The following is a 24,481-nucleotide window of genomic DNA, read 5'->3' as shown; positions in this document are numbered from 1 at the left end:
AGAGCAATAAATGGAGAGCAGTAGGTTGTTCTCAGAGTGATATTTCTCAGAAAGAACTGTTTCAGTCTTCCTCATTCACACATTGTTCATCGTTCTCCTTGGGGAATCACACCACCACCAGCCACCCAACCTGCTGCTCCTGCTGCCTATTTCTCTCTTTCTCTCTCCATCTGTCTTTCTGCGCTGAATCAACCAACCTTGTGTTACAGCTACTATTTAATCAGAGAATGAATCCATTACTCAAACGTGTGTTTTAGTGCTGTCAATCAATTAAAAATGTAATTAATGTATTACATAGAATGCCAATTATTCAATCAAGTTCAATCAATGTTCACAAATATTACAATTAATTGCACATATAAATATTTTATGAGAAAAGCCCTCAAATGAAGATCATCTGAAAACATTGGTGTGGTAGAAGACGGAATCATTGAATAGATGATACAAAAGAATGTGTCCTTTGTGAACAGCTTGATCTGATTTTTTTTGTCTTTGAATTTATATGCATCAGAGGAGTGTGTTCTAGGTGATTGATTTTTGGATTCTTATTTCATCAGAGAGGGGTCGATATTATGTTGATGTTGTAGAGAAAATTTATTTTTCTCTTTCCCATAGCTGGGAGGTAGTGCGGTTCCTCCTCTCCAACCTGCGCTGGTGGATGGAGGAGTATCACTTTGACGGCTTCAGGTTTGACGGCGTGACCTCAATGCTCTATCACCACCATGGCATCGGTCAGTTATTCTGCACATGCAAACAAGCATCATTATTCAGTGTGAAAAAAGTCATTGTGTTTTTACAAGACCAAAAGACTGATTAAGACAGTCTAGGTAACTTACTTTTTTAAGTTAAACCAATGATACGTTTTGGGGCTAAGAAAAATAAACTACGGGTACTGCCTAATTTCTAAAAACAAGTCTTAATATCTTATGCAATTTTGCTTGGTTCTCTAGCAGGGCTTTCATTTATCCTGTTTTAAAGACATTTAGTTTTTACCGACCAACTTACTGATTAGTTTGTTGACTTATTTCATTTGCATTGTACATATATTTTTTTTTTTTGTGCCTCTGTATGTCTCTGTATTAGTTAATCTGAATGAAATGTAAAAGCTTTGATGCAGAGTTATGCCAGCGATGTCATTACTGTTGTATTAATAAGTCTCTAAATCACCAAAACTGAATGAAAAGTACTAACTGCATGAATAGATTTGAAAGGCCCTCTTATACCATTATCATAAATAATGAGAGACCTTGGCCACTCTACATATTACGTGAAATGATTATGAAAGGTCTGTGATGTCATCAATCCATATTCCACTCAAATTTTTTTTTTTTTATACAGGCACATCATTTTCTGGTAACTACAGCGAGTACTTTGGAATGCATGTGGATGAAAACGCGGTCGTTTATCTGATGCTGGCCAATCACATTTTGCACATGCTCTACCCACAATGCATCACTGTAGCAGAGGTGAGAGCCTACCTGCACAACAGTACGTTTCTTTTTTTTCACAAGAGGTATAATTTTTCCTGCTCGTACCTCTTTCCCACCAATTACAGCTCCCATTACCTTTTTTCTCGCTCCAGAGTGGAAATTTCATTTCATTCTTTTCTATTCACCTGCTCTGTGGCGATGAATTTATTTAAACCTGAGCTCCTGAGAAATGGGATCTGAACACTGTGGCTAATGGATCAGGGTGATAATTAAGTGATTAAGGTCAAAAGATTCAAGAAAAGAACAAAAGAGGTTTTCAGGGGAAGTTATCGTATAGATCTGTGCCACAGTCTCTCTCGCTCTCTTCTTCAACAGTCTCATATGACCCATAGGCAGGTTGTAATAGAAGAGGGCGTTTTTCAAATTGCTTTAATTTGCCCATCTGCCAATGTGATTAATCAAAAGTACAGAACGAATGATGGGGAAGTGGAAGTATACAGCTGCATCCCTGAAGACGGACAGAATCTGTGTCTCATGGTTTGCTGCAAACCAGGCAATATTCTTTCCATACATTTACTCAATCCAAAAAAACTCACTGCAAAAAAAATCATTAGTTTTGTTCATAAGGTCTTCAAAATGAACATCCTTCATGGTCCAACCAATGGACACTTAAGAAAGTGACTCCTTCGACTTGGAAGAATGGCATTCTAAATTGTAATTTTCAACCCCTACATTTTCTTAATCCTAAAATTAAATTAAATTAAATAAAAATGAATTTTCTTTTAATTTTTGTCTCAATTTTTTTGAATGCTCTTTGGCTTCATCTCTGCTAGACATTCCATTTTACAGTTGTCAAAACTGGTATAAGATGATCATTAGCTAGTTATAAGCTATATAGCTATATATAGCTTTAGTGTATATATAGTATATATATATAGCTTTAGTGTTTATCCACTAAAAATCATGACATCCACCCTAGCTGCCCATGCCATGTTCTTTAGTGCCTCATGTACAAGAGTGCTTCAGGAGTTCTACGAATTCTGTGGAAATTGATAAAAGTGGCATGGGAAAAGCAGGTTGTACTTAGAGCATGGCGCCGAGCAGGTGGAGGACTATTAAACGTCGAAGGTAAGATTTTCTTCAGCATTATTGCTCAGAGATTGTCAACCTACATATTAAAAAATTGCTTCATTGACACTTCAGTTCAAAAAGCGGGCATTCCAGGGTTCTCAGGATGCTTAGAACACATCAATGTTATCTGGCAACAAATTCAATCAGCTAAAAAGGAGAGGAAGGAGCTCCATGTGACATTCCTGGATTTGGCTAATGCATATGGTTCAGTGCCACATGAGCTTCTTTGGGCAGCATTTGATTTTTTCAGGGTACCGATGTCGATAACAAATTTAGTGAAAGCCTCTTTTGGAGATTTGCAATTTAGTTTCTCAACTCCAGAATTCAGCACTACATGGCAATGCTTAGAGGTTGGAATAATGGCATGATGCACCATTTCTCCACTGGCTTTTACCATGGCAATGGAAGTAATCATTAGGGCATCAAAATGGGTAGTAGGAGGAGAGCGCTTGGCTTCTGGGATTCGACTACCACCAATCAGAGCATATGGATGACATGACAACCATGACTACAACGGTAGCCTGCACTAATCGGTTATTGGGTAAGTTAACCGATAACATTGAATGGGCACGGATGCAATTTAAGCACTCTAAATCAAGGAGCATCTCGATAATTAAAGGCAAGGTAGTAGATAAAACATTCTTCATTAATGGGTGAGGCAATACCAACAGTTTCTGAGAAGCCAGTGAAGAGTCTTGGGAGATGGTACGATGGGGATCTAAAGGACACAGTTCGAGTGGGAGAAGTTAGACGACAAGCAGTGTAAGGGTTGAAGAGCATAAACAGCTGCACTCTACCAGGCAAACTAAAACTCTGGTGCTTTCAGTTTGGTCTACTAGCGAGGTTGCTGTGGCCACTGACTGTGTACGGGGTTTCTTTGACAACAGTGGATAAGCTGGAAGCGTTAATAAGTTAATATATCACGAAATGGTTGGGAGTTCCATGCTGCTTCAGCAGAGTGGGACTTTATTGTAAAAGAATATTGCAGCTGCCAGTCTCTGCTTTAACCGAGGAGTTTAAGTGCGCCAAGGTCAGACTGGAAATTACCTTAGTAAAGTCACGCGACAAATGTGTAAGGGAGGCAGCACCTGTGTTAAAAAGTGGTAAAAAGTGGTCAGCAAAGAAATCTGTGGAAGAGGCAAAGGCGGCCCTTCAAATTGGTGATATCGTGGGACAGGTACAGCATGGAAGAGGGGGTTTTGGGCTCAGTTTAGCTCCTCCTAAATGGCACAAGGCAGCCCCAGCTCAAAGGAGGAAGCTCGTAGTCCACGAGGTGCGAAAGCAGGAGGAGAGGATGAGGTGTATAAAGGCCATTTCCCAGGCCAAGCAGGGAGAGTGGATGAGATGGGAGAGTGTGGAACAACGCAAGATGGGCTGACAAGACCTTTGGTCAATGGAAGAGAGTAGGATCAGTTTCCTTATCAGGTCAACATATGATGTTCTCCCATCACCACAGAACCTAAACCTCTGGGTAGGAGAGGATCCCTCTTGTCCTTTGTGTTCATCACCTGCCACATTAAGGCACATTTTGACAGGGTGTAAGGTAGCTCTTAGCCAGGGTCGGTTTACTTGGCGCCATGACCAAGTACTGCGATGTTTGGCTTCAGCATTGGAAGATAAGCGTAACATGACCAATAAGTTGCCACCTGTTCTAGCAAAACATTACACACAGAAGACAATATTCCTCCGTCCAGGCGAGCAACCACCAAGAAAAGGTGTTAAAACCAATTCTCGCTGTGTGCTGATGCGCAAATACACTGCAGCTATTAACACCAGACAGAAGGAGATTCACATCACCATATGGAAAGAAGCGTAAATGGATGGAGAAGCATAGGTTACTGTAAAGCTATGTCTTAGTTGGTGCTTATCTTGGCGAAAGCTGAGTACAAATCAGCATGAAGTTTTAACATCTATTCTAGTGTAATGGAAATCATAGAGAAGTAGCAATGTCCAATTTGTGAATGCAATGTTAATTTGAGTCAAATCTTTTCAATATACCAGGTTGATACAGCTCACAAAACCGAATGATTCAATCACAAATATGACTGATATGGATTTCGACTAACTCACTAATTCAATTATCAAGCTGGCAGAAGATTTTCAGTATGTAACAACTTAATTTTATGTCTGTTCTTCGCACAAAACCTCAGGACAAGTACACTTTGTATGGACCCCTTTTATGATGCTTTCACGGTACTTAAGGTCTCAGTTTTTTTTTAAATCAGTTTTTATGTTCCCCAGAAGAAAGTTTGGAATTTTCAACTATAATCTCTCTTACTATAATTGTTAGATTGCACTGACTAATGACCGGCTTGGATCAAATAAAAACTAGGCATCATGTTCCAAGAGACAGCGTAATCTGAATTTTTCCAGCAGGGAATGCATATTCTCACAGTTCCTCTCTCGTCATTTCCTCATGGGTTTTTGTGTAGGATGTATCAGGGATGCCAGGTCTGTGTAGGTCCATTGAAGAGGGAGGACTGGGCTTTGATTATCGTCTGACCATGGCCGTGCCAGACAAATGGATCCAGGTGAGCTCCATTCTCTCTCTCTCTCTCTCTCTCTCTCTCTCTCTCTCTCTCTCTCTCTCTCTCTCTCTCTCTCTCTCTCTCTCTCTCTCTCTCCACACAGATGTTGCTCCTTTGTGTTTGGTTCTGTGCAAATGATGTTGTTTGATGTTTGCAGTTCACCGTTTTGGGGTCATCTCTCTTTATGAAGCTGCGTATTTGTAGTCTTTCGGCAGCGGCTGTCTCGCATCCAAAATCCCCCGCTGGCTCGACTCTGCGCATGAATCAGTGTGGGCATTTCCGCTTTAAATCGAGCCAGGTTTTTGCATGGCCGTGCCTTTTTAAAATGACAAAAGGAAGAGTATTGATTGAGTTTGCTTCGTGAGTTCAGGGTGTAATCTGAGATCTGGCACAGATAGCAGCCCCTCTTATTTCTTTTCGGGCTTCTATTTCAGTCCCACTTTGTCCATCTTTCATTCGTCTTTTGGCAGAATTTTGAATGTCATTAAAAGGTTTGTGTATTGATATCCCAGTCTCTATCTCTCAGTTATAAAAAGCCTTAGTGTTTCTGTGAGTTTGCGCTTGTTCTGTTTCCCTTTCTTGCATATACAAATTCTACAGGCTTATTCAACATGACTTCCAAAACTCTAATCACTTGTAAGTCTTGCATAGGAAAGTCAAAATTTTCACGCTTGGCACCAAACCAGAACGAAACCCAGAAAAATAATTGAAAACAAGTGAAACAAATCGTATTCAATCATATAAAAAAAGAGACTTGAAAATTGTATTGCGTTTTAGCTGAGCACAGAATATCAAGCATATCCCTGTTTACAATCTTAAAGGGACACTTAAACCCAAATGACAATCCTCAAATCAAAGTCAAAACATTTTGCCCTAAATTTTGTCAAGGACAATGGCACTAGGATTTGTATGTCTTGTAGTTAATTATGACTTGACATGTTTGAGCATGAGAAGGCACAAATACGATCACAAATACGATCCTTATCATGCTTAAAATCCTGCTAAAAAAATCTTAATGTTTTCATTTAAATAAAAACATCTAAATATAATTAAGAACAAACATTGTAAAATGTATATGTGACATTATTATAAATAAATGTCGTTCTTTCAAAATTTCTACTCATCAAAGAATCTATGAAAATAACGTTGTCCTAAAAAATATTAAGCATCACAACTGTTTTAAACATTGACAATAATAAGAAATGTTTCTTGAGCAGGAAATCAGCATATTCATAGATGCCACCTACGTCACTAGAAATAGAACGCCGCCATATTGACGACCAATCTTGCCCGGCGCCGCCCAAACTGCCCATTTGAATGAGAGACAAAGACAGAGATAGATGGATAAAATTTTAATTTTAGGCTCCGATCCTTATTTGTTACCCCCAGTTTTCTCTTGTCCTTTTTCATCTGCCCCAGACTTGCCCCAATTTGCCTTCCATGATATATATATATATATTTACCTTGTGCATAACCCCTCCCCATACAGTGGGGATCGTTTGAAGGCTTTCAAAGAGTACAGACGCTGTTGGTATTATATAAAAAACCAAATGTATGATTTTGGTGGTAGTTTGCTCTGACTAGGTAGCGAGTTGTTAGCTAGCTAAGTGGCTCAGTTGGTAGCTTGCCAGCTGTTAGCCACGGCTCACGGCTAGCTGTAATTAATCTGGATTAGGCCTGTCGCGATAGTCAATAAATCAATTAAAAAATGACAACTCGATAAAAAAATGACCTCGATAATTTTTCCGGCCGCGATATTTTCCATTTGCATGCTTTGTTTTCCTCGTCTCTCTCTCTCTCTCTCTCTCTCTCTCTCTCTCTCTCTCTCTCTCTCTCTCTCTCTCTCTCTCTCTCTCTCTCTCTCTCTCTCTACCAACCAAAGAGACTGGATGACAACAGACATTTAAACATAATGCTGTGTGTATTTGTCCATTCGGACACGAAACAGAGCTCAATTCATTACTCGCGTGCTGTATAGGAGTCTATGGCTGCACGTTTCGGCTCGGGTATGTGCGCACAGAAAGATGAGACATGATACAATATTAGACATTTATACAATATGAGACATTTCTATCCTTTTATTTTGGTATAGAATAAAATACCAGTTCGGGGTTCCTCTTTCTGCTGTTGTTGCAGCCAACTGCACATCATATTGCTGGCATTACTGAGACCACCGGTCGTCAAGATGGCGGCGCAAAGCTACAGTGACGTCATGTGAACCGAACGAATTAGAATGATTCCTGATGGATCATGTGACACTGAAGACTGGAGTAATGAGGCAACACATAAAATATATTAAAATAGACAACAGGAATTCTGAATTTTTATAATAAGTAGCAATATATTGTTATATTAACTATTTTTAATCAAACAAATGTAGCCTTGGTGAGCATAAGAGACTATCATATGGCTTTAGTAAACTTACAACCATAACAACCCGTTTTATGATACTTTTATGTTAGTTTTTGATTAAAGTCATACGGGTTTGGAACAACATGGGGGTGAGTAAATAAATGTTCATTTTCATTTTTCTTTTAATCCCTTGGCAAACTGCAGTAACCCATATGTCTGTGACCCTCTTAGACAAAGAAATCCATGTCCACACTTCACCCCTCTTTGCCATAACTCTCTTTTTCACAATGAGGTGTTCAAAGGGGCAAACTCTCTCCTGATTTACTACTGAATTCCTCCTCTTTCTTGCTTTCTGTCTCTCTCTTCCTCCCCTTCTCTGTCACAAACAGAGTTAGGGCTTCTCAGCTGCGCGCTGCGCTGTGACGGAGGTCGGCTGAGCGTGGCTCGCTTGTGAAATTAAAATGTCCGCCGCTTCGAATCGATAATGCAGATGATGAACGGAGTGGAGGGAAACAGGAGGAGAAGAGGGCCACAGTCCGTAATGAAACCTCCCCAAAACCTAATGAAATCTTTAGAGATTTCCATAAAGAGAGCAGCTGTTCTCTTTCTCTCACTGTATTCGCTGATGAATGCATTAATATGAGGAATCAATGGGTTTATTAATGATGCAGTTTGATTCATGGGGTGGAGAGGAGAGCGGGAGTTCAGTCATACTTCCTGAAGAAGAGAAATGGAAATGAAGGTTTAACTGAAGAGCAGATTAGATCACAATGTGAGTGAGTTTCTAGTGGCCTGTAGTGAGAGGCAATGTCTGCTGCTCCCGGTTGGGTGGAGAGGTCAACTTTAACTGACACACATCATATGAGTGTTTGTGTATGCATTACCACTTGAACTCACATTCCCACATACCCCGCATCATGGTATGTTTTATTCTGTTTTCCATTTTATATTTTATTCGAAAATAGTATCTATTGAGTATATATTTAATAATATTTCACTTTAATGTTTTAATATTTTATTTAAAATGTATTGCATTAAAGGTTTGTTTTGTGTTTTATAATTTTTTAAGTTGTTTTATTTTATTTTAGTCTTGTCTAGTCTATGGGGTATGCAATTGGAATATGAGACAAGCCTTTAATATTTTATTTTATTTTTAAATTACTGAATTAGCAAGTTATGTTTTGTTAATGTTGCATTTTGTTAATTTGTTAAGTTGAGGTTTTGTTTTGTTTTGAGTTGATGTTTTGTTGCATTTTTGTGTTGAGTTGAAGTTTTGTTCATGATGCATTTTGTTGTTGAGTTGATGATTTGTTTTGTTCTTGTTGTGTTAAGTTGTTGTTTTTTGTTTATGATGCATTTTGTTGTGTTGAGTTGATGATTTGTTTTGTACTTGTGTTTTGTTCATGGTGCAGTTTTTGTGTTGAGTTGGGGATTGTTTTGTTCTTGTTGTGGTAGTTGAGGTTTTGTTTTGAGTTGAGGTTTTGTTTTGTTTGTGATGTTTTGTTCATGATGCATTTCTGTTTTGTTGAGTTGAAGTTTTGCTCTGACTGTGTTGTTTTGTTGAGGTTTTGTTTTGCTTTTTGTTCATGTTGTGTTGAGTTGAAATTTTTTTTTTTTTTTTTTTTTTCGTCAGAATCAAACTTGAGTGTTCATCTAAACACTAACTTGAGTGTTCACATAAACACTAACACACAGTGTCACAGAGACTGTACACTAACCACCAGGCCTAGTTTCTAACATAAATATTGTTTTTTAATAGTTTAGATTGTCTACATAAGCTATTTTAGATTTCATTGTATTTGTAAGAGGATTTTTTTTTATAAAATCATAAAGTAGATTCAGAAACTGTACCTGTCCAGCTTCTGATTGGTCAGTGCAGCCCTCCAGCTATGCTACAATGTACAATATTTAGTACCAGCTATGACTAACCTCTTCATCACAATGGCTGCAGACCCTAACCACCCACAGAATAACGTCTTATTGTATAATCTTCTTTTATTCTAACGTTTAAAGATAACGTGGTTTATTTTTATATGAAGTAATCATTAAGCAGTAAGGCCGTCCACTGCTTGTTATGGCCAACATGGTTATATTCGCAATACAGCACAAACTATCAGACTTTATTGCATGGTCTGTATTACGGATATAGTTAACATGAGCACTTAATGTGGGTCTTTGCACAAAGATTTTAGTCCGTTATGAGCTTGATCTTTTTTTTTTTGAAATTGTGAGTGTTTATGTATGCGTGTTTATTTACAAGTGCGAGTCTACATTTATGTGTGAGCAATCTCTTGTGTTCTCTGGGAGGAAGAGGTCATGATGGCAAATAAAGCCATTGTGTGTAATTACCAGTGCTACTAGAAAACAGATTAATATCTTTCTGGCCTCTCTGGCTAAAAGCACTCCGCTACCCTTATTTGTTTAATTCATATCCTGGTGCTGAGCTCCATGTGGCTGTTGATTTGATTAATTTGCTTAAGCAAATTAACTCAAATTATCTAATACTTTTCCATTACCCCCACCCTCGTGCTTGTCTGCTCTCAAGAGGAACAATTAAAGCTCATCAAGCATAATTGTGATGGGAAGTTGTTATGATTTTGGCTTCCTCGTTAGAGCATATTGGAGTTTTAGCTTCCGGTGGATGAATTATGTATCTATATACTTTTATTTCTCCTCCTGTGGTCTGAGAGGGAGATAAAAATGGAGAAAAGGGGAGGTATGGGTTTAAATTATCACTAAAGCAGATAACTCACTTTCTCTTCCCATCAGACTGAACTGAACTGCACTGATTGTGTGTGGTTGCGGGGAGCTGTGTTTGTAGTAATTAAGTCTACGGTTGCACTTCCTGTTTGCTTTGTTAAATAGTTTTAGGGAACTATTGTAAACGTACGACGAGAGAGAAGAATGTTGTGCCAGCGGTACCAGTTCAGTTTTGATTAGCCACTGCATGAGATGCATTGAGATGTGTGACACAACGTGCGCCACAATTTCCAGAACGTTTAAACAGAAATTTTGTGACTAAGGTTACACTTTATTTCGATGGTCCACTTTAGACATTCTACTAACTACTAGTCATTAGAGTATTAGTAGACTGTAGTAGATTGATATTAGACTATTTGGTGTTAGGGTTCGGATTAGTTGAATAGGTTGACAAAGTTTACTTAGTCAGAATGTCTGTACACATAACAGATGACAAAATAAAAAATAAAATAAAAACCTTTACATGTACTGGCAACTATAAGTTATGATTATTCTGTTAGTTAGAATATTGATGAAGGATATGTTGTTGTCAAGTAAGTTTATTTCATAATGTTTTAAACCAGTATAAAATTGCATATTATTGTCCCTCAATACTGGTAGTATATCAAGCCTTTAGGCAAACTTAATTGTTATATGCCAGTTTGACATGATAAAAAACTCTCTTACCTTGCTTGTGTTCCGAGTGGACAATTCTCTAGTTAACCGTGACTCACAAGGAGAACATGAAGACATGACAAGTCTTAGGTCAAAAGAAATTATTTTGTTTTCCAATCCAGATATATAAAATAATATACAACTATTATTTCCAGTGTCGACTAGCAGCAGAAGTACGGTTAAGTCTACCAGACTGGCATATCCTGAGAGAAAACTACCCGTTAACATTCCCATTAATCTCAATGGCACTTGCTTGGTGACTGTAGGATCCCCAGATTTGAACTCTGCCATCTTTGCTCATGCTCAGGTCTTAATATATAAATCATGACTGTTTTTTGAGAAGTCTTAACAGACAGTTGTCCTAAAGCTTTGTTTGAAGTGTTTGTACTCATTTCTCCCTCTACTGGACAATTGAGGAATTACAGCTGCACATGACAGCAGGGAGGCAGTCAGCGCTTTGCTTGTGCTTCAAAACACATTTGGTTTTCTCTTCTCTCTCCCTTTCACTTATCTTCACTGTCTCTTTAGCAATTATTTTTTATTTCATAGGCTTTAATGGCATAGTCATATTCAGTGTTGTCAGAGACATGACAGTATGATGCATCAAAGATGTGATGCTCTCACTGGGACACAAGATTGAGTCCAGCAAGCATTCTTTCATTTATTCATTCATTCATCCGCATCTTTATAATTTGCATTTCTTTAGTTTTTATTGCTCATAATCATGATGAATGTTTTCATATAGGCTACTGTACTTTTATTGTCTTTTCTATTAGTCTAGTCTAGTAATTATTAGACAGTATTTTTTAGAATAAATACACATTATCTGCTTTATTAATAATTATTCATAAAAACTTAAAATGTACATTTTCAGAATAAAAATACATGTATTAACTATGAATAAATGAATAAATAATTTAATTATGTAACTATTATTGTTATAAAATAAAAACATTTAATTAAATGTTTACTTATTTATTAACAATTTGGGCTCCTAATTTAAGTTTCTAATTGATGTTGTTTGTGTGTCCAAGGGAGTTTTCACGTCAAGATTTTCTAAACTAGAAAAGTTTTCTAAAAAAAAAAATCTCAGGAAAGTCAGAGAGTCCAAATATTGATTGGATTTGAAGGTGTTTAGAGACTTATTTAGTCTGTGTGTGCATTGACCTTTTTGACCTCTGGGAGTTGACGGTCCTGTTGAGATGACACAGCAGCTTATCATCTATTGATTTTTCTATATGCTCTTCTTCTCCTCATAAACAGCTCCTGCATTTCAATCTGCCATTACAAATTTTAATTTAAAATACAAGTATGATCTGCTAATGGTAACGTTCGCTTATACATACAGTACATAATCTATAGTAGTAACAGCAAGGTCAACCCCAGGAAACGCATAAACTGATAAAAATGCATGCATTGTACACACTCTTGGAAAGAAGCATCAGGGTAGTTCATACATTATGAGAAAAAATTACGTATTCTTTTGAAAGAGCAAATGAACTGATAAATGAGAGCAGAAACCCATTGTAAAGACAGATTACAGTCAGATCTCATCCTTGCTTCACAAAAGACTCTTCTCAGACTGCCGCTGTCTCTACATCTTCTAAGAATCTCTGTGTTAAAGCCATCCTACCGGGACTCGTGTTTCTAATCCTATCCTTACATCCCGTGGCTCAGAGGCACTGGCTTTGCGCATCTCTCATTGCTGTTCAGCGTGGCATATTTATTTGAAGACTGTATTTGCATTTTGAAGGCCTGTGAGAGTGAGAAACTTTGAGTTTCCAAAAGCAGTTTGTGGTTTCTGTCTCCATCTCCTCTACATTCCTTGTATTAGCATATTTAACCCTGTCTCAAATTTACTTAATTTTTATCACATAAAAGTGTCTTGTTAAAAAGGACGAATGGTTTCAGAAAGAGAAACCACTTTGCTTTGAGATATCAGTTGCTTCTGCTCTTTTTCTTTTGTTGTTTTACAGTATATTTGGAGTCTTTCTCTGTTCCTGTTCCTCAGTAGTTTATGACTCTGCGTTTCATGTTGCTTATCGGTGTCTTCCAGTTTTTTGGCTTTACCACAAGTTCGCTTGCTGGACAAGGATTTATATATATATATATATATATATATATATATATATATATATATAACTGTCAGTTATTCCCTCCCTCTTAATTTTTTTGTGTGTAGCTTATATTAAGAGGAAATGTGAGCCAAAGTTCTTGTCACATTCAGTGAACTACAGCACAACACAACAAAGACAGCAGACAGGCAGACTGCAGCATATTTTGACCGGAAAGATCTTCACAGATTGCCTTTGTAAAGCAGTGTAAGTGTGCTGGCAGGGCATGTAACACGCTGGCCTGATACACTCCCTCCACAGGAAACCGTTCCATTCTTTTGATTTGATCTTTTCAAAAAGAAGAAAAATAAACACGGCTGACTTTGAATATATGTGATTCAAACTTCTGACAAGGAAAGGAAAATTGTCTGTGCCAAACTCTTTGACTCTCGCATAAAACACACTTCATAATGTTATCACCACATTTAATGAGATTTTTCATCTGTAAATTACAATTGTAAACATTTATTCACTCTCATGTTGTTCAAAATGTGTATGACTTTGTCTTCCATGGAACACACATGAAGCTATTAAGTGAAATGTGCAAGCTGCTCATTTACAATGAAAGTGAATGGGGACAGCAGCTATCAAGCTAGATTTTAAGTGAATAACTTTAATCTCTCTCGGTTCCTCAGAGAAATTTATCGAATGGATTTAGAAGTCTTGGGCCACTTTTATTGTACTTTTTTTGTGTCATTTTTACAGTTTGATGAACACAATCCCCATTCGCTTTCATTGTATCCACTCATAAGAGTGAAGGTACGTTATTGCAATGTATGATTCCATGAAGAACATTTAATATCCATGGAAACTTTACACTGCACAGAAGGTTCTTTACAGTGGGAAAAAGTTATTTAGATTATTAAAATGTTCTTCACATTAAGAAAAAAGTAAAATATTATTTTAAGAACTGTTTACTGAAAGGTTCTTTAGGTAACCCAGAAAAATGGTTCTTTTATGGCATCACTGCAAAATCCCTCTAATGGAATCCCTCTTTATTTTAAGAGTGTGGAAAATTTCAGCTTTAACTTTCTAACCTATGTGTTCCATGTAATAAAGAACGTCTCGGTTACGTATGTAACCCTCCTTCAAGGAGGGAAAGGAGACGTTAAGTCATAACTGAAATGACGAATTGGGAGCTCGTCTGAGAGCCCAATCACCTTCTAGTATAAACTAAACGAGCCAATGGACATTGGTGCGCGAGATTTGCATAGCTCACCCTGTCCCACAAAGCAGGTATGAATGTAAGTGTTTTTAAAGCAGAATCAAGTGACTTTTCCTCTGTGGTCGCCCTACAGGTTGTAAGCGGAATTGTCCATTACCGCTGTCGTAACTAGTTTAGCCTACCGCAGCCTACTGTCGCACGCGCACGCACATGCTCTCTGTTTATCCAGCACCGGCTTTGGAATCAACAATGGCCACAGACAAGGTAGAGTACGATGCATGATTTTATGAAAGTATGATGTATTGCGATATCACAAACGAGCAATTGTAACGCTTGCCACAAAGCAAGTCAAATTAGCAGTTTTCTTATGTCTCATTAGAACTACAGAAACACGACCCGATCTGGCAATCTTACATAGCGTGGATATATCAGGTAAAGGTGCGCAAAGCTGTGGTATAAGTGCATTTCACCATGTCACGATTTGATGAACCACTGAAACGATTTTGTAAACATTATTTTAAGGTAACAAATCTTACTTAGTGCTGCTTTAAACTTGAATGTTTATAAACATTCAAGTTTTTAGCTGAGGACCTGAGACGGATGTCTCTGCCACGTCTGACTGCTGAGGGTGCTGGAGGAACTCCAATAGGGCTCACCAGCTGGGGAAGTCACCTGAGGAGCCAGATAAGCTCACGTATCCAGTCTTTAGGCGGGGTATAGCGCACCAAGTGAGACACCGAGCGTGTCCCAGGTGTTTACTGGCTTCTTGTGGCGAGTACACGGAAGGTCGCTGGCTCTACACAAATAATTATAAAATCTTGCAAACGTGTTGGGTGTCACCTAGATGTCTGCAGATGTCTAGGAACCTGATGATTAGATCATGCATTCCCACAGATTTACCATCTACTGCCTCATAATGTGCGGCAATAGTGGCAACAAATACTTCCAGGGTGGAGGGAGACAGCCTTCGCTCCAGCCCTTAATGCAGGAAGGAAAGCACAGCTCTGATCGTGCATCTCCAGGGGTCTTTTCAGTGATAAAAGCACCACTCGACGAACAGGTTCAACTTCAAGGCAAAAGTGCCTTTTAGAGGGTGCTCTCGCTAAAGTTATGGTGTCCACCACTGCCTGGGGTAGATCACCCAAGTCCCATCCAGAAACCACACGTGGAGACTCCAGAGATCTGGATTCGGGTGCCATTGGGTGCCCCTTCCTCAGAGGAATGCACCAGGGAGGAGCTGTCTGAGGAGCATGAGTTCCAGGAACCAGGTCTGGTTGGGCCAGTAGGGCACAACTAGAAAATCCTAACTTTGCAAAGTGTCTGTGCGAGTAGACTCACTGGGGGAAACCACCTGGGGATAGTCTCCATTCTACCGGAAGTGTAGGTTGACGGGAGAGCTCGTCGGCTCCACAATTGAGCACGCCCGGAATATGAATGTCACAAAGCAAACTCAGATGCTTCTGACTCCAGAGGAGGAGATGGCGGGCGAGTTGCGATATGTGATGCGAGCGTTGACCTCATTGGTGCACGCAGCAGCCGCAGTGCTGTTCGTTCGGGCCAGTACGTGCTTGCCTCGCATCTGCGACTTGAAGCAGCCCAGCGCAAGCTGTACCGCTGGCAACTCGAGGCAGTTGATGTGCCAATGCAGTTGGGGACTGCATGCCCATTGTACGTGGCACTCCATCCCTGGAGACAACAGCATGCCTGGACACTTGTTCTAGGGGAACTCTTGCTCATAGAAACGCAAGGTCAGACCACGGGCTATAAGGTTAGGCGCCATCTCGGGACTCGGCCTTGAACCCATTGCTGAAGCGGCCTCATATAAAGCAATCTGAGCGTCGTTACTGCGCGTGCAGATGAAAAAAGTTTCGGTGGGGCCGCCGTCCTGCCCTTGATCGAGTTCAGGCAGTTCAGCACGTTCCTGCGTGAGGCGTGCTGTCAGGTTGACTAAGTCCACCACCATACCGAGAAAAGAGATCCTCTTCACGAGTTACTCTTTTCCCAGTTGACCCGAGCCCCCAGATGGATTGAATGTGTGATTCAAGCGCGCTACCATTCATATCTGCTTTGCAAGGCGGGGTTAGCAATGCAAATATCGCAAGCTAATGTCCATTGGCATGTTTAGTTTACACTCTAAGGTTATTGGGCTCTCAGGCGAGATAACAATTCATCAGTTCAGTTTTGACTGACTGAAAAGGAAAGTCATATGTGTGTACATTAAATGATAAATAGTTTTTATATTTCAGTGAACTATTCCTTTATCCATTAATAACAGACAAATTGAAGATATTTGTTTTTAGTTAAGTTTATGAACATGTTCAACAAATGTGTTTGCATATTATTTAACATTTTGTTATATGGGACTACCCTCGGTCCTCTACTGCATCACGTATGCATGCATGAATTATCGTGCTTGTTAAAATAGCAAAATCATAAACCATAACCTCATAACAAATGTTGTAATTAAATATATAATTATGGGCAACTTTCTGCAATTGCGTTATTCAGTTTGAAAATTAACACAAATCTGAAAGTCTAGTGAATGCTAGTATAAGTAATTTTTTTTTTTTTCAAGCATGGTCACCGCCCCTTTATGATATAAGGTAAGGGCAACGAGGCAGTAAAACTATTAATGAATGTGCTGTCGCTCTCCAGCTTGTGATTAATGCTGCTTTTTAGTTTTATATGATTCTTCTTTGAGTAGACGTTCTTGAACATCAAGATCAGTGGTCAGGATTTACAGCTCATTATCAAATACTTATATTGATATTCAATAAGAAAACAATTTAAGATAGGTCTTGGAATTGGATTGTTTAAATTACCAGAATGTAGACAGACACATTTTTTTTGGCTTTTTGTAATTTGGCTTTTGGTTAACATTAACAAATAGCCCATGCAAAAAATAAAATAATTTCAGAGCAAATTACATTCCATTACATTTTATGAAAGATTGCAGTAACTTTCTTTTTTTTTACTAGGAACAGCAAAGTATACAAGCCATCATAAACTTATAAAGAAAGAGCTACAGGAAGGGAAATAAAGAGATTTTAAAAAATGAAGAGAAAAAGTATAGGACTGTTTTCTCTACAGCAAAGCGTTTTGTTTTTTACCAATTTACCAAAGTTTTTTCAAGTTCATCGAGAGACGATGTGGGAGACTCTTTTAATCTCAGTGAGAACTTAAAAAAAAAAATGCATGTAAATGTAAAAGAAAAGATGAGAAGAAAAAAACAACTGTTAAAATGTCACCACAGCATCAATGCATCTCTCCTCAAAGGAGCCCGATCCCATCACAGGCCTCATCCTCTATCTGTAAATCGCATTGCTGCTAATGACAGAGGGAGAGTCAGTCCCATCAGGGAGAGCGGGGAACGGTCCTATTAAGGAGTAAAAGTACTGTTTAAACCGAGAAGTTTCAGAGAGGCAGTTGTGAAAATGTAGGTGGAAGATGTCTCCCCTTCCACTGACAGAATGAGAAAGCGGGAGAGAGATAGAACAGATAGAGAGTGGGAGGCTAGGAGAAAGAGTATATGGCAGGGCACAGACGCATTGATTGGTTCCAGCTCGCCCGTGGGCTCTGTCGATTGTGGCCCCTCTTAAAAGGTTGCAGTCTTATTAAAAGGTTTCCTTTATCTGTCCGTCACCCTTCTGCTCTAATGATGGTGAGCAGGAGAGGAGCGGAGAGAGATGGGTCTGTCAGAGTCACTTCCTTCCTGTCTCTTTGCTCACTACGGTAATTCCCTCCACAGCTGCGCTAACATCCTACTGATGTTACATACTGTAGGTGCCATTAATAGATGATTATTTGTGATAATGACTTATGATTTCAATTGTATTTGTGGTGTTTTGACCTTTATTATGAAGCATGCACTGCTGTAATACAAAAATGTAAGGAATGATTTTTGACATATTACTGGTTTGGCTGGTTTTCTAGCGTTTGTTGGTGTCTGTTGGGGCACTGTGAACATGATAGTTATTTTTCATAAAATTTTAAATCCAACTGCCAACTTGTATGTTGGTGTTTGTCTGTGCGGTGTGAATTGGCCTTTAAAAGCAGCTAAACAGACCCAGGGCCGGATTAACCATTAGGGCAACTGGGCACTTGCCCAGGGGCCCACAACATCTAAGGGGCCCTGGGCACCAGGGGCGGAGTGGCAATCGGGAGAGTCGGGAGTTTCCCCGGTGGGCGGTAGTGTTTCGAGGCCGCGAGGGCCGGTCTGATAAAATGTATTCATTGCAAGTTCGCCATGCGCAATTGTGGCGCAAGCGAGGGGAAGAAAACAAATATTTTAGATAACGGAGCGTATATTTGCACTAAGTGCCTGTCTTTTTAGCAAAAAGACGCCCTTCACGGAATAACTACAGTGGCGCACGCGGGCGCGTGAAGTGCTAGAAAGCTGCTTTTGATGCGCTCGACCCGAGTTCGAATCCGCCTTTTGCCGAACTCTCTCTTCTCCCTTTTCCCAACACATATGAGATGTAAAATGTATAACCTTACCTAACATAAAGGTCTCTAGCGTTATATTTTGCCAACGAACAAAAATTGAAACCATGATATGGCTTTGTGCCTTTATAAAACAGCACAAGACTTTAAGAATAGGCATCCTGTTTGTGCTGCGTGATTTAAAGAAAAGTGCGCTCTTTGAACAGCATGGTTATCTCGTGTTTTCTCCTAAATAAAAGCTCAAGGGTTTATTTCTTGCAAGTGAAGAAATTAGGACAAAAGTATTTTAATTTTCCTGTATTATAGTGTAATGTAGACTAAAATATACTTTTGAAATATTCATTTTCACTTATATAGTACATTTATAGGCTATATGGATTTTACGTCATAGGAATAATTATATAAATCATTATTACATTATTATTATAATTGTTTGGCATTCTAAAACACCATTGATAATGTAATGTAGACTGAGACTCTCATAACTAAAAAGATGTTTGAGCCCTCTTTATTTTCCTGGTACAAATCAATGCTTTTTCTTTGTTCAACGAGCAGTGCATGGGTTGAATCTCTTAATTTTGATCTCTCAAAGAGCACGAGATTGATGCATTTAACCTTAAAATGTACAAAATTTTCTTGCGGGGGAGCATGCCCCCCAACCCCCCTAGAGGCACAGAGGTCCACCCAACATATAGTTTTACAAAATTCCTATGGGAAAGAACAACCATTTATGAACTTTACTCCAGCATAGTACAACAAGGTTCCTTTTAAGTCAGTTAAACTGTAAATGCCATATTAAAATGTCCTTGGACAAAATATAAATTTCGCCTGCCTAAGGGGGGGCCTACAAGACATTGTGCCCAGGGTCCTCTGAACTCTTAATCCGGCCCTGAACAGACCTATCTACCTAACTAACTAGCATGACCAGGCTGGGGGAGCAGCTAGAACATCTGAAGACCAGATTCCCAACCTATTAGTTTAGTCTGTTTTGTTTTTTGTAGGTGATGTCCCAGGGTGACCAACTGACAAGTTTCTAAAAACCCTTTAAAACCAGCCAAAAACATACTAACTTTACCAGCTTGACCAGGCAGGGAAGCTGATCTTCAGATGGTCTAGCAGGTTTCCAAGAGACCAGTGGCTGACCAGCAGGGAAATGGCCAAACCCCCTCTAAAGCTGGCATATCAAACCTGCCTAACCTCTTTAGGCTGGTTTAAGCAGTATTTTTTCCACAAGGTCAATCCAGGGAACATTATGAAATAACCTTTTCTATCACCTTCTCTCTCTTTCTGTCTGTTTGTCCTCACCCCCTCACCTTATACTTTCAAACAAACTCTAAACAAACACCAGCCTCCTGACTAGTTATCAGTATGCTTTGAAATGTTTATAAAATGAAATGATGTGCCAAATGAATATGCTCACCGGCGGGGAAAACATCCAGAGGTAAATACTCATAATCAGAAACAGGTGTCTCGCAGCAAGCAGGTGTTTGTGTTCGTTAGAGAGAGTTCGAGCAGTACAGAGACTTTTATCTTGTGTTCTGTCACAGGGTGCCAGACTCACTCTACTATCCAGCTGTGCTCGTTGACCCTTGGCCACTCAAATTGTGTCCGATCAACACAGAGCATTTGCAAGGTAGAAACAGTTTGGTAGGTCACCTTTTGAGAACAGAACTTTCATCCTTGGGTTCGACTTTTTTGAATTGTGAGCTCGTTCTCAAATAAGTCATTAGAGGACAACGTAGAGCACTGATCCAGTCAATGACCTGAATACTGCTCCACTGAGTCCAAACATAGCCATCGACCCATTCCTGCAAAGCACGCCAAATCACCTACACAGAACTATGCTCGGTATTGGCAAAGTCAATGGGATTCACCAGCTCTGACCATTAATGTGGTCAATGAGCCAGTCTTCCACTAAATACAGATTCTGCTTCAAGAAGGCTGTTCCAAAACACGGGACATGGGAAAGACAGAGGCCAGGGGATGGGCATCCGAATGCAGGGCACCAATCTGGGATTTCACACATGAAGGATTCCACACCTGGTCTGTAGAGGACACTTAGGCTATTGAGATTGCTACATTGAGGTTTGTCCCGAGTTGACTCGCAGATGCAGCTCTGACCTCAACTTGACACTGTAACAAAAAACGAGCAACCAGAGGGGTCTACCTGTCAATTTCCATTCAAAGACTCATGTATCCTACCCCAACTGATTCAGCTTTCATCCTTTCATGCAAGTGCAGAGGATTTTGCACGCAAGTGCCGTGGTCAAACTGTGTGGGTTCATAATTATGTGGTACTTAATTTTGTTCTTTACATCCAAATATTGTTGAAGTTGTAGAAAATAATAACCGACAGGACTTGTTAGTGAACTTTTTGTCCCTTTTTGTTTGCTTCATTTTTTTATCAAAGGTCCTGAAGGAAGTTTGGGATGAGGACTGGGATTTAGGGAACATTGTCTACACTCTGACCAACAGAAGGAAAGGGGAGGCATCTGTCACTTATGCTGAGAGCCATGACCAGGTTAGTCATTTGTACATTTTATAAAAGATTTAGCAGAACCTTCCTTTCTCAACCAGCTGCACCAGATGGACAATGATGATCAACAGTTTTACTGGTCAGTCACCACACAATGTTTTCTTTGCATTATACAAGGTTGCACATGTTCACATCTCTATGCTTGTTTTTAGGCGTTGGTTGGGGACAAGTCACTGGCGTTTTGGCTGATGGACAAAGAGATGTACACCAACATGAGTGCTCTTATTGCCATGACACCCGTTATAGACCGCGGCATCCAGCTGCATAAACTCATCCGTCTCCTCACTCACAGTCTTGGAGGGGAGGGCTACCTCAACTTTATCGGTGAGTCTCCTTGGAAACCAGTTTTGCTAGATACTTGATGATTTGCTGTATTATGCCTCCACCGAGGAAGAGGAAGTGGGTTTGTTGCCGTTCTTGGCAGGCTTAAACAAGTTTTGTAGTGGTTAGGCATATTGAGTTAGTCTAAGGATTTGAGCTGATCATATGTTTTTTAATCTTCCTCATAAGAATTTTACGGAATGGATTTCAAATGGTTAGTTCCAAATACTGGTGTCGTTGCAATTGGCATTTCAAATAAAAAACTAATATTTATACATTTCTGTGATTATCACTTTATAAAAATAAGATACTATCTCATACTCTTGTCCACCAGAATGTGTTACGTTCTGAAGCCAGAGCCAGTTCTTGGCCAGTTTTTGGAGGCGAACTGGAGCCTGGCACGAGATGTCTGCTTGTTTCCACAGACTTGAGAAATGAACAGTGACATAATGCTGCTATGTTGTTTACCTGACTATAACCAGTGTAAAAACAAACATTGCATGTCTCAGTGTTTGTTTAGGTATGCGGCACTGGCATGTTGTGCTTTTCACAGTACCAGGAGTGATTTTAATATTTAGACATACAGAGGAATGTTGCACAATATTATTATATTTCTCAACAAGACCACCATAGACAGACCATGTCGGTGGTGCTATCAGACTAGTGGCCCAAACAATGCAAAGTACGTCTGTACACACATCACAACACAGGAAAAGAAACTACGCTCAGTTGTGCCGGGCCTGAGGCTGTAAAAGATTGCTGTCTAGATGAGTAAAGATGTCTTTCATTACAAGCGCGCTCCTCTTCTATCAAACACATAAAAGAATTTCACTTTGTCTGCTCATCCATGTCTGTGCAACAATACTAAAAACAGTAATATGTCCAAAGGTCACCATCTTGAATCTCTCCATCTGCAAATAGTAGGTAAAGGCACTTCGGTATAATTGCACACAAAGGCGAGTGGTAGAGCACATTTAAAGAGAAAAAAAGGAAAATATGCCTGACACTTGAAACAGTCAAGGCCAGACGCAAACAGCATTGCCATCAGATCGATGGCGAGGCAGTCGTTTAGCCCGTGTTGAGCGAGAACAAATTGTTCAAGCAAAAGAATCAATCCGACATGTCAAGCCTAAAGCTCCTCATCCTCGAAAATTCCTCTTAACTCAAAAGTGAGAGAAAGGTCAGAGCTAGAAAAAACAACATTTTGTGAACATGGAAGAGGACATACTTGCATTTTAAGTGGAAACTGTGTCCATAACATCAAAATGTTGCTCTTTTTGGAAGGCCCAGGAATTTGTGTGCTCATAGTTATATATGCTGTGATCACTGTGTATATACATGCAAACTAAACCGCTTAACTATTGTTGAAATTTTTTCCATGATGATGCAATGAAAGAAAACCTATATTCTTTTCCCACTTGTAAACAACCCCTGTAAGACAGTAACATTAAAAAAAAAACAGAGTTAGAAATTGGTGTGATTCACATTTTTCTTTAATAAATCAAATTTAAATGCTTTGTATAATTTACCCCAATAAAATGTAACTCCCAATCTGATTTCCCTCAGTTCTAGTGAGTAGACGTAAAGTAGAACATTGTATTTTATTTTTAGTAATTGAATTATGAACTAGTGTAAACTGCGTAAAGAAGCACTTGGTGAAACAGAGCTTGAGCAGAGTTTGTCCTGGCGGTGCAGGTGTAAGACTAGACTCCACTCCTTCTCAAATCAATGCTCAGTTTTGCTCAAATCCATCCACACAAACACATTGATCTCTCTCCCCACTAACACTATTAATTAGCATGCTGCGGCTACATCATCTCCTGCACCAGCCGACACGCTAGCACAGCTCTGTAAATATTCCAGCCTGCTTCTGAGGTCGCTGTTTGAATCGTGAAAGCTGCTTCAGGCGTGGCAGATTAACATCCATTGGTTCATGGAGATGGTTGTGGTGCACGTCCATTCCTCTCTGCCCTCTTTCTCTCCGGATCATTGTGCTATTGGACATTGATGTTAGCAGTGTTCCTCCTCTGATTAGTAGTTCTCTCTCACTGACTTTGGCTCCTCTCCAAGGAACTAGAGAACTGATCAGAAATCGTTATGCCTGTCTGCCTCTGCTGTTTGTTATTACAACCATCATTGCAGGTTGCTGTTATTTAGGCTGTACATGTGCATACATGAGCTTAATTGGGATTCTGCGGGTGGGAGGAACATTGCGATCTGGTGGTGATCGTGGTGCCCTGATAAAGTATGTTTTCAGAAGTACAATAACACTACAATATTTTCTCTCTTAAACAGCTCATTTCTTTTTCCCAACATGCCAGCAGAGCAAATAATCCACCAATTTAAACGGGGTTAGCGTGGGAGAAATAAGAAGAAGAAAAAAGAAAGTTTCAAGTTAAAAGGAGGTTAAATAAAAACAAGAACGAATCATCCTGTCATTGGTGTATGTGGAAGTAGAAGCAGGAAAACACCAGTCCTGATTAATAGAAATTTCAGCAGGAGATCAGAGAAGCATTAGCTTGACAGTGCGGAGGCTGCCAGACAAGGCCAGAGAAGCACACAGGAAGGCAATATGCCTGAAGAGGCTTTAATTGAATTTGAAAGGGGTGCCATTTTTTTCACGCAGTGAAAGAGTTTCATTTGTGGGCGGGAAGCATGGGCCTGTATTTATTTATTTACTCACTGTTTCAAGTACCTCTTCAGTCTTTTCCAATGGAACAGTATAGTTTTAGAACGCAGAAACAGGGAACAAAACGTGCTTTCCCCCTCTTTTGTTCGTTTCAGATATCTCTTGTTAATTTGACTGCTCTTGCAGTTGTCCTTTTGTTTTACAAACATCAAGTTCTGTTCCTGCTGGTTCACAAGCAAGAACTTTTGTAGTTAGAACATAGAGTTTGACTTGATAAAAGACCTTGTGGGAAACCCAATTTAGGTGCTCTTATTTCTGTGTATCATTGAAGTAAATGTGACTAAACTTGAAAACAATTTGCATTACTCATGAACTTGAAGCTCAACCTGAAGTGGACATTAACTATTGACCAGAAAGT

The 24,481-nt window shown here is 39.5% G+C and overlaps 1 protein-coding gene across 1 annotated transcript in view; it reads left to right on the top strand.

Annotated features, from left to right (window-relative positions):
- Positions 1–24,481, top strand: part of gbe1a (glucan (1,4-alpha-), branching enzyme 1a) — a 159,126-nt gene that overhangs the window by 86,264 nt on the left and 48,381 nt on the right. Inside the window, exons 8-12 of the mRNA XM_077242774.1 lie at positions 616–731; positions 1,339–1,466; positions 4,994–5,092; positions 20,988–21,098; positions 21,266–21,437. Coding sequence (XP_077098889.1) covers positions 616–731; positions 1,339–1,466; positions 4,994–5,092; positions 20,988–21,098; positions 21,266–21,437 — 626 coding nt within the window. The remainder of the gene's footprint in view (positions 1–615; positions 732–1,338; positions 1,467–4,993; positions 5,093–20,987; positions 21,099–21,265; positions 21,438–24,481) is intronic.

The sequence above is a fragment of the Siphateles boraxobius genome, unplaced genomic scaffold (assembly GCF_051911475.1).
Source record: "Siphateles boraxobius isolate OS27281-9 unplaced genomic scaffold, OSU_SipBor_1 25, whole genome shotgun sequence".
Classification (NCBI taxonomy): Eukaryota; Metazoa; Chordata; class Actinopteri; order Cypriniformes; family Leuciscidae; genus Siphateles; species Siphateles boraxobius.
Note: the sequence above shows the minus strand (reverse complement) of the source record. Positions and strands in the feature narration are given on the sequence as shown.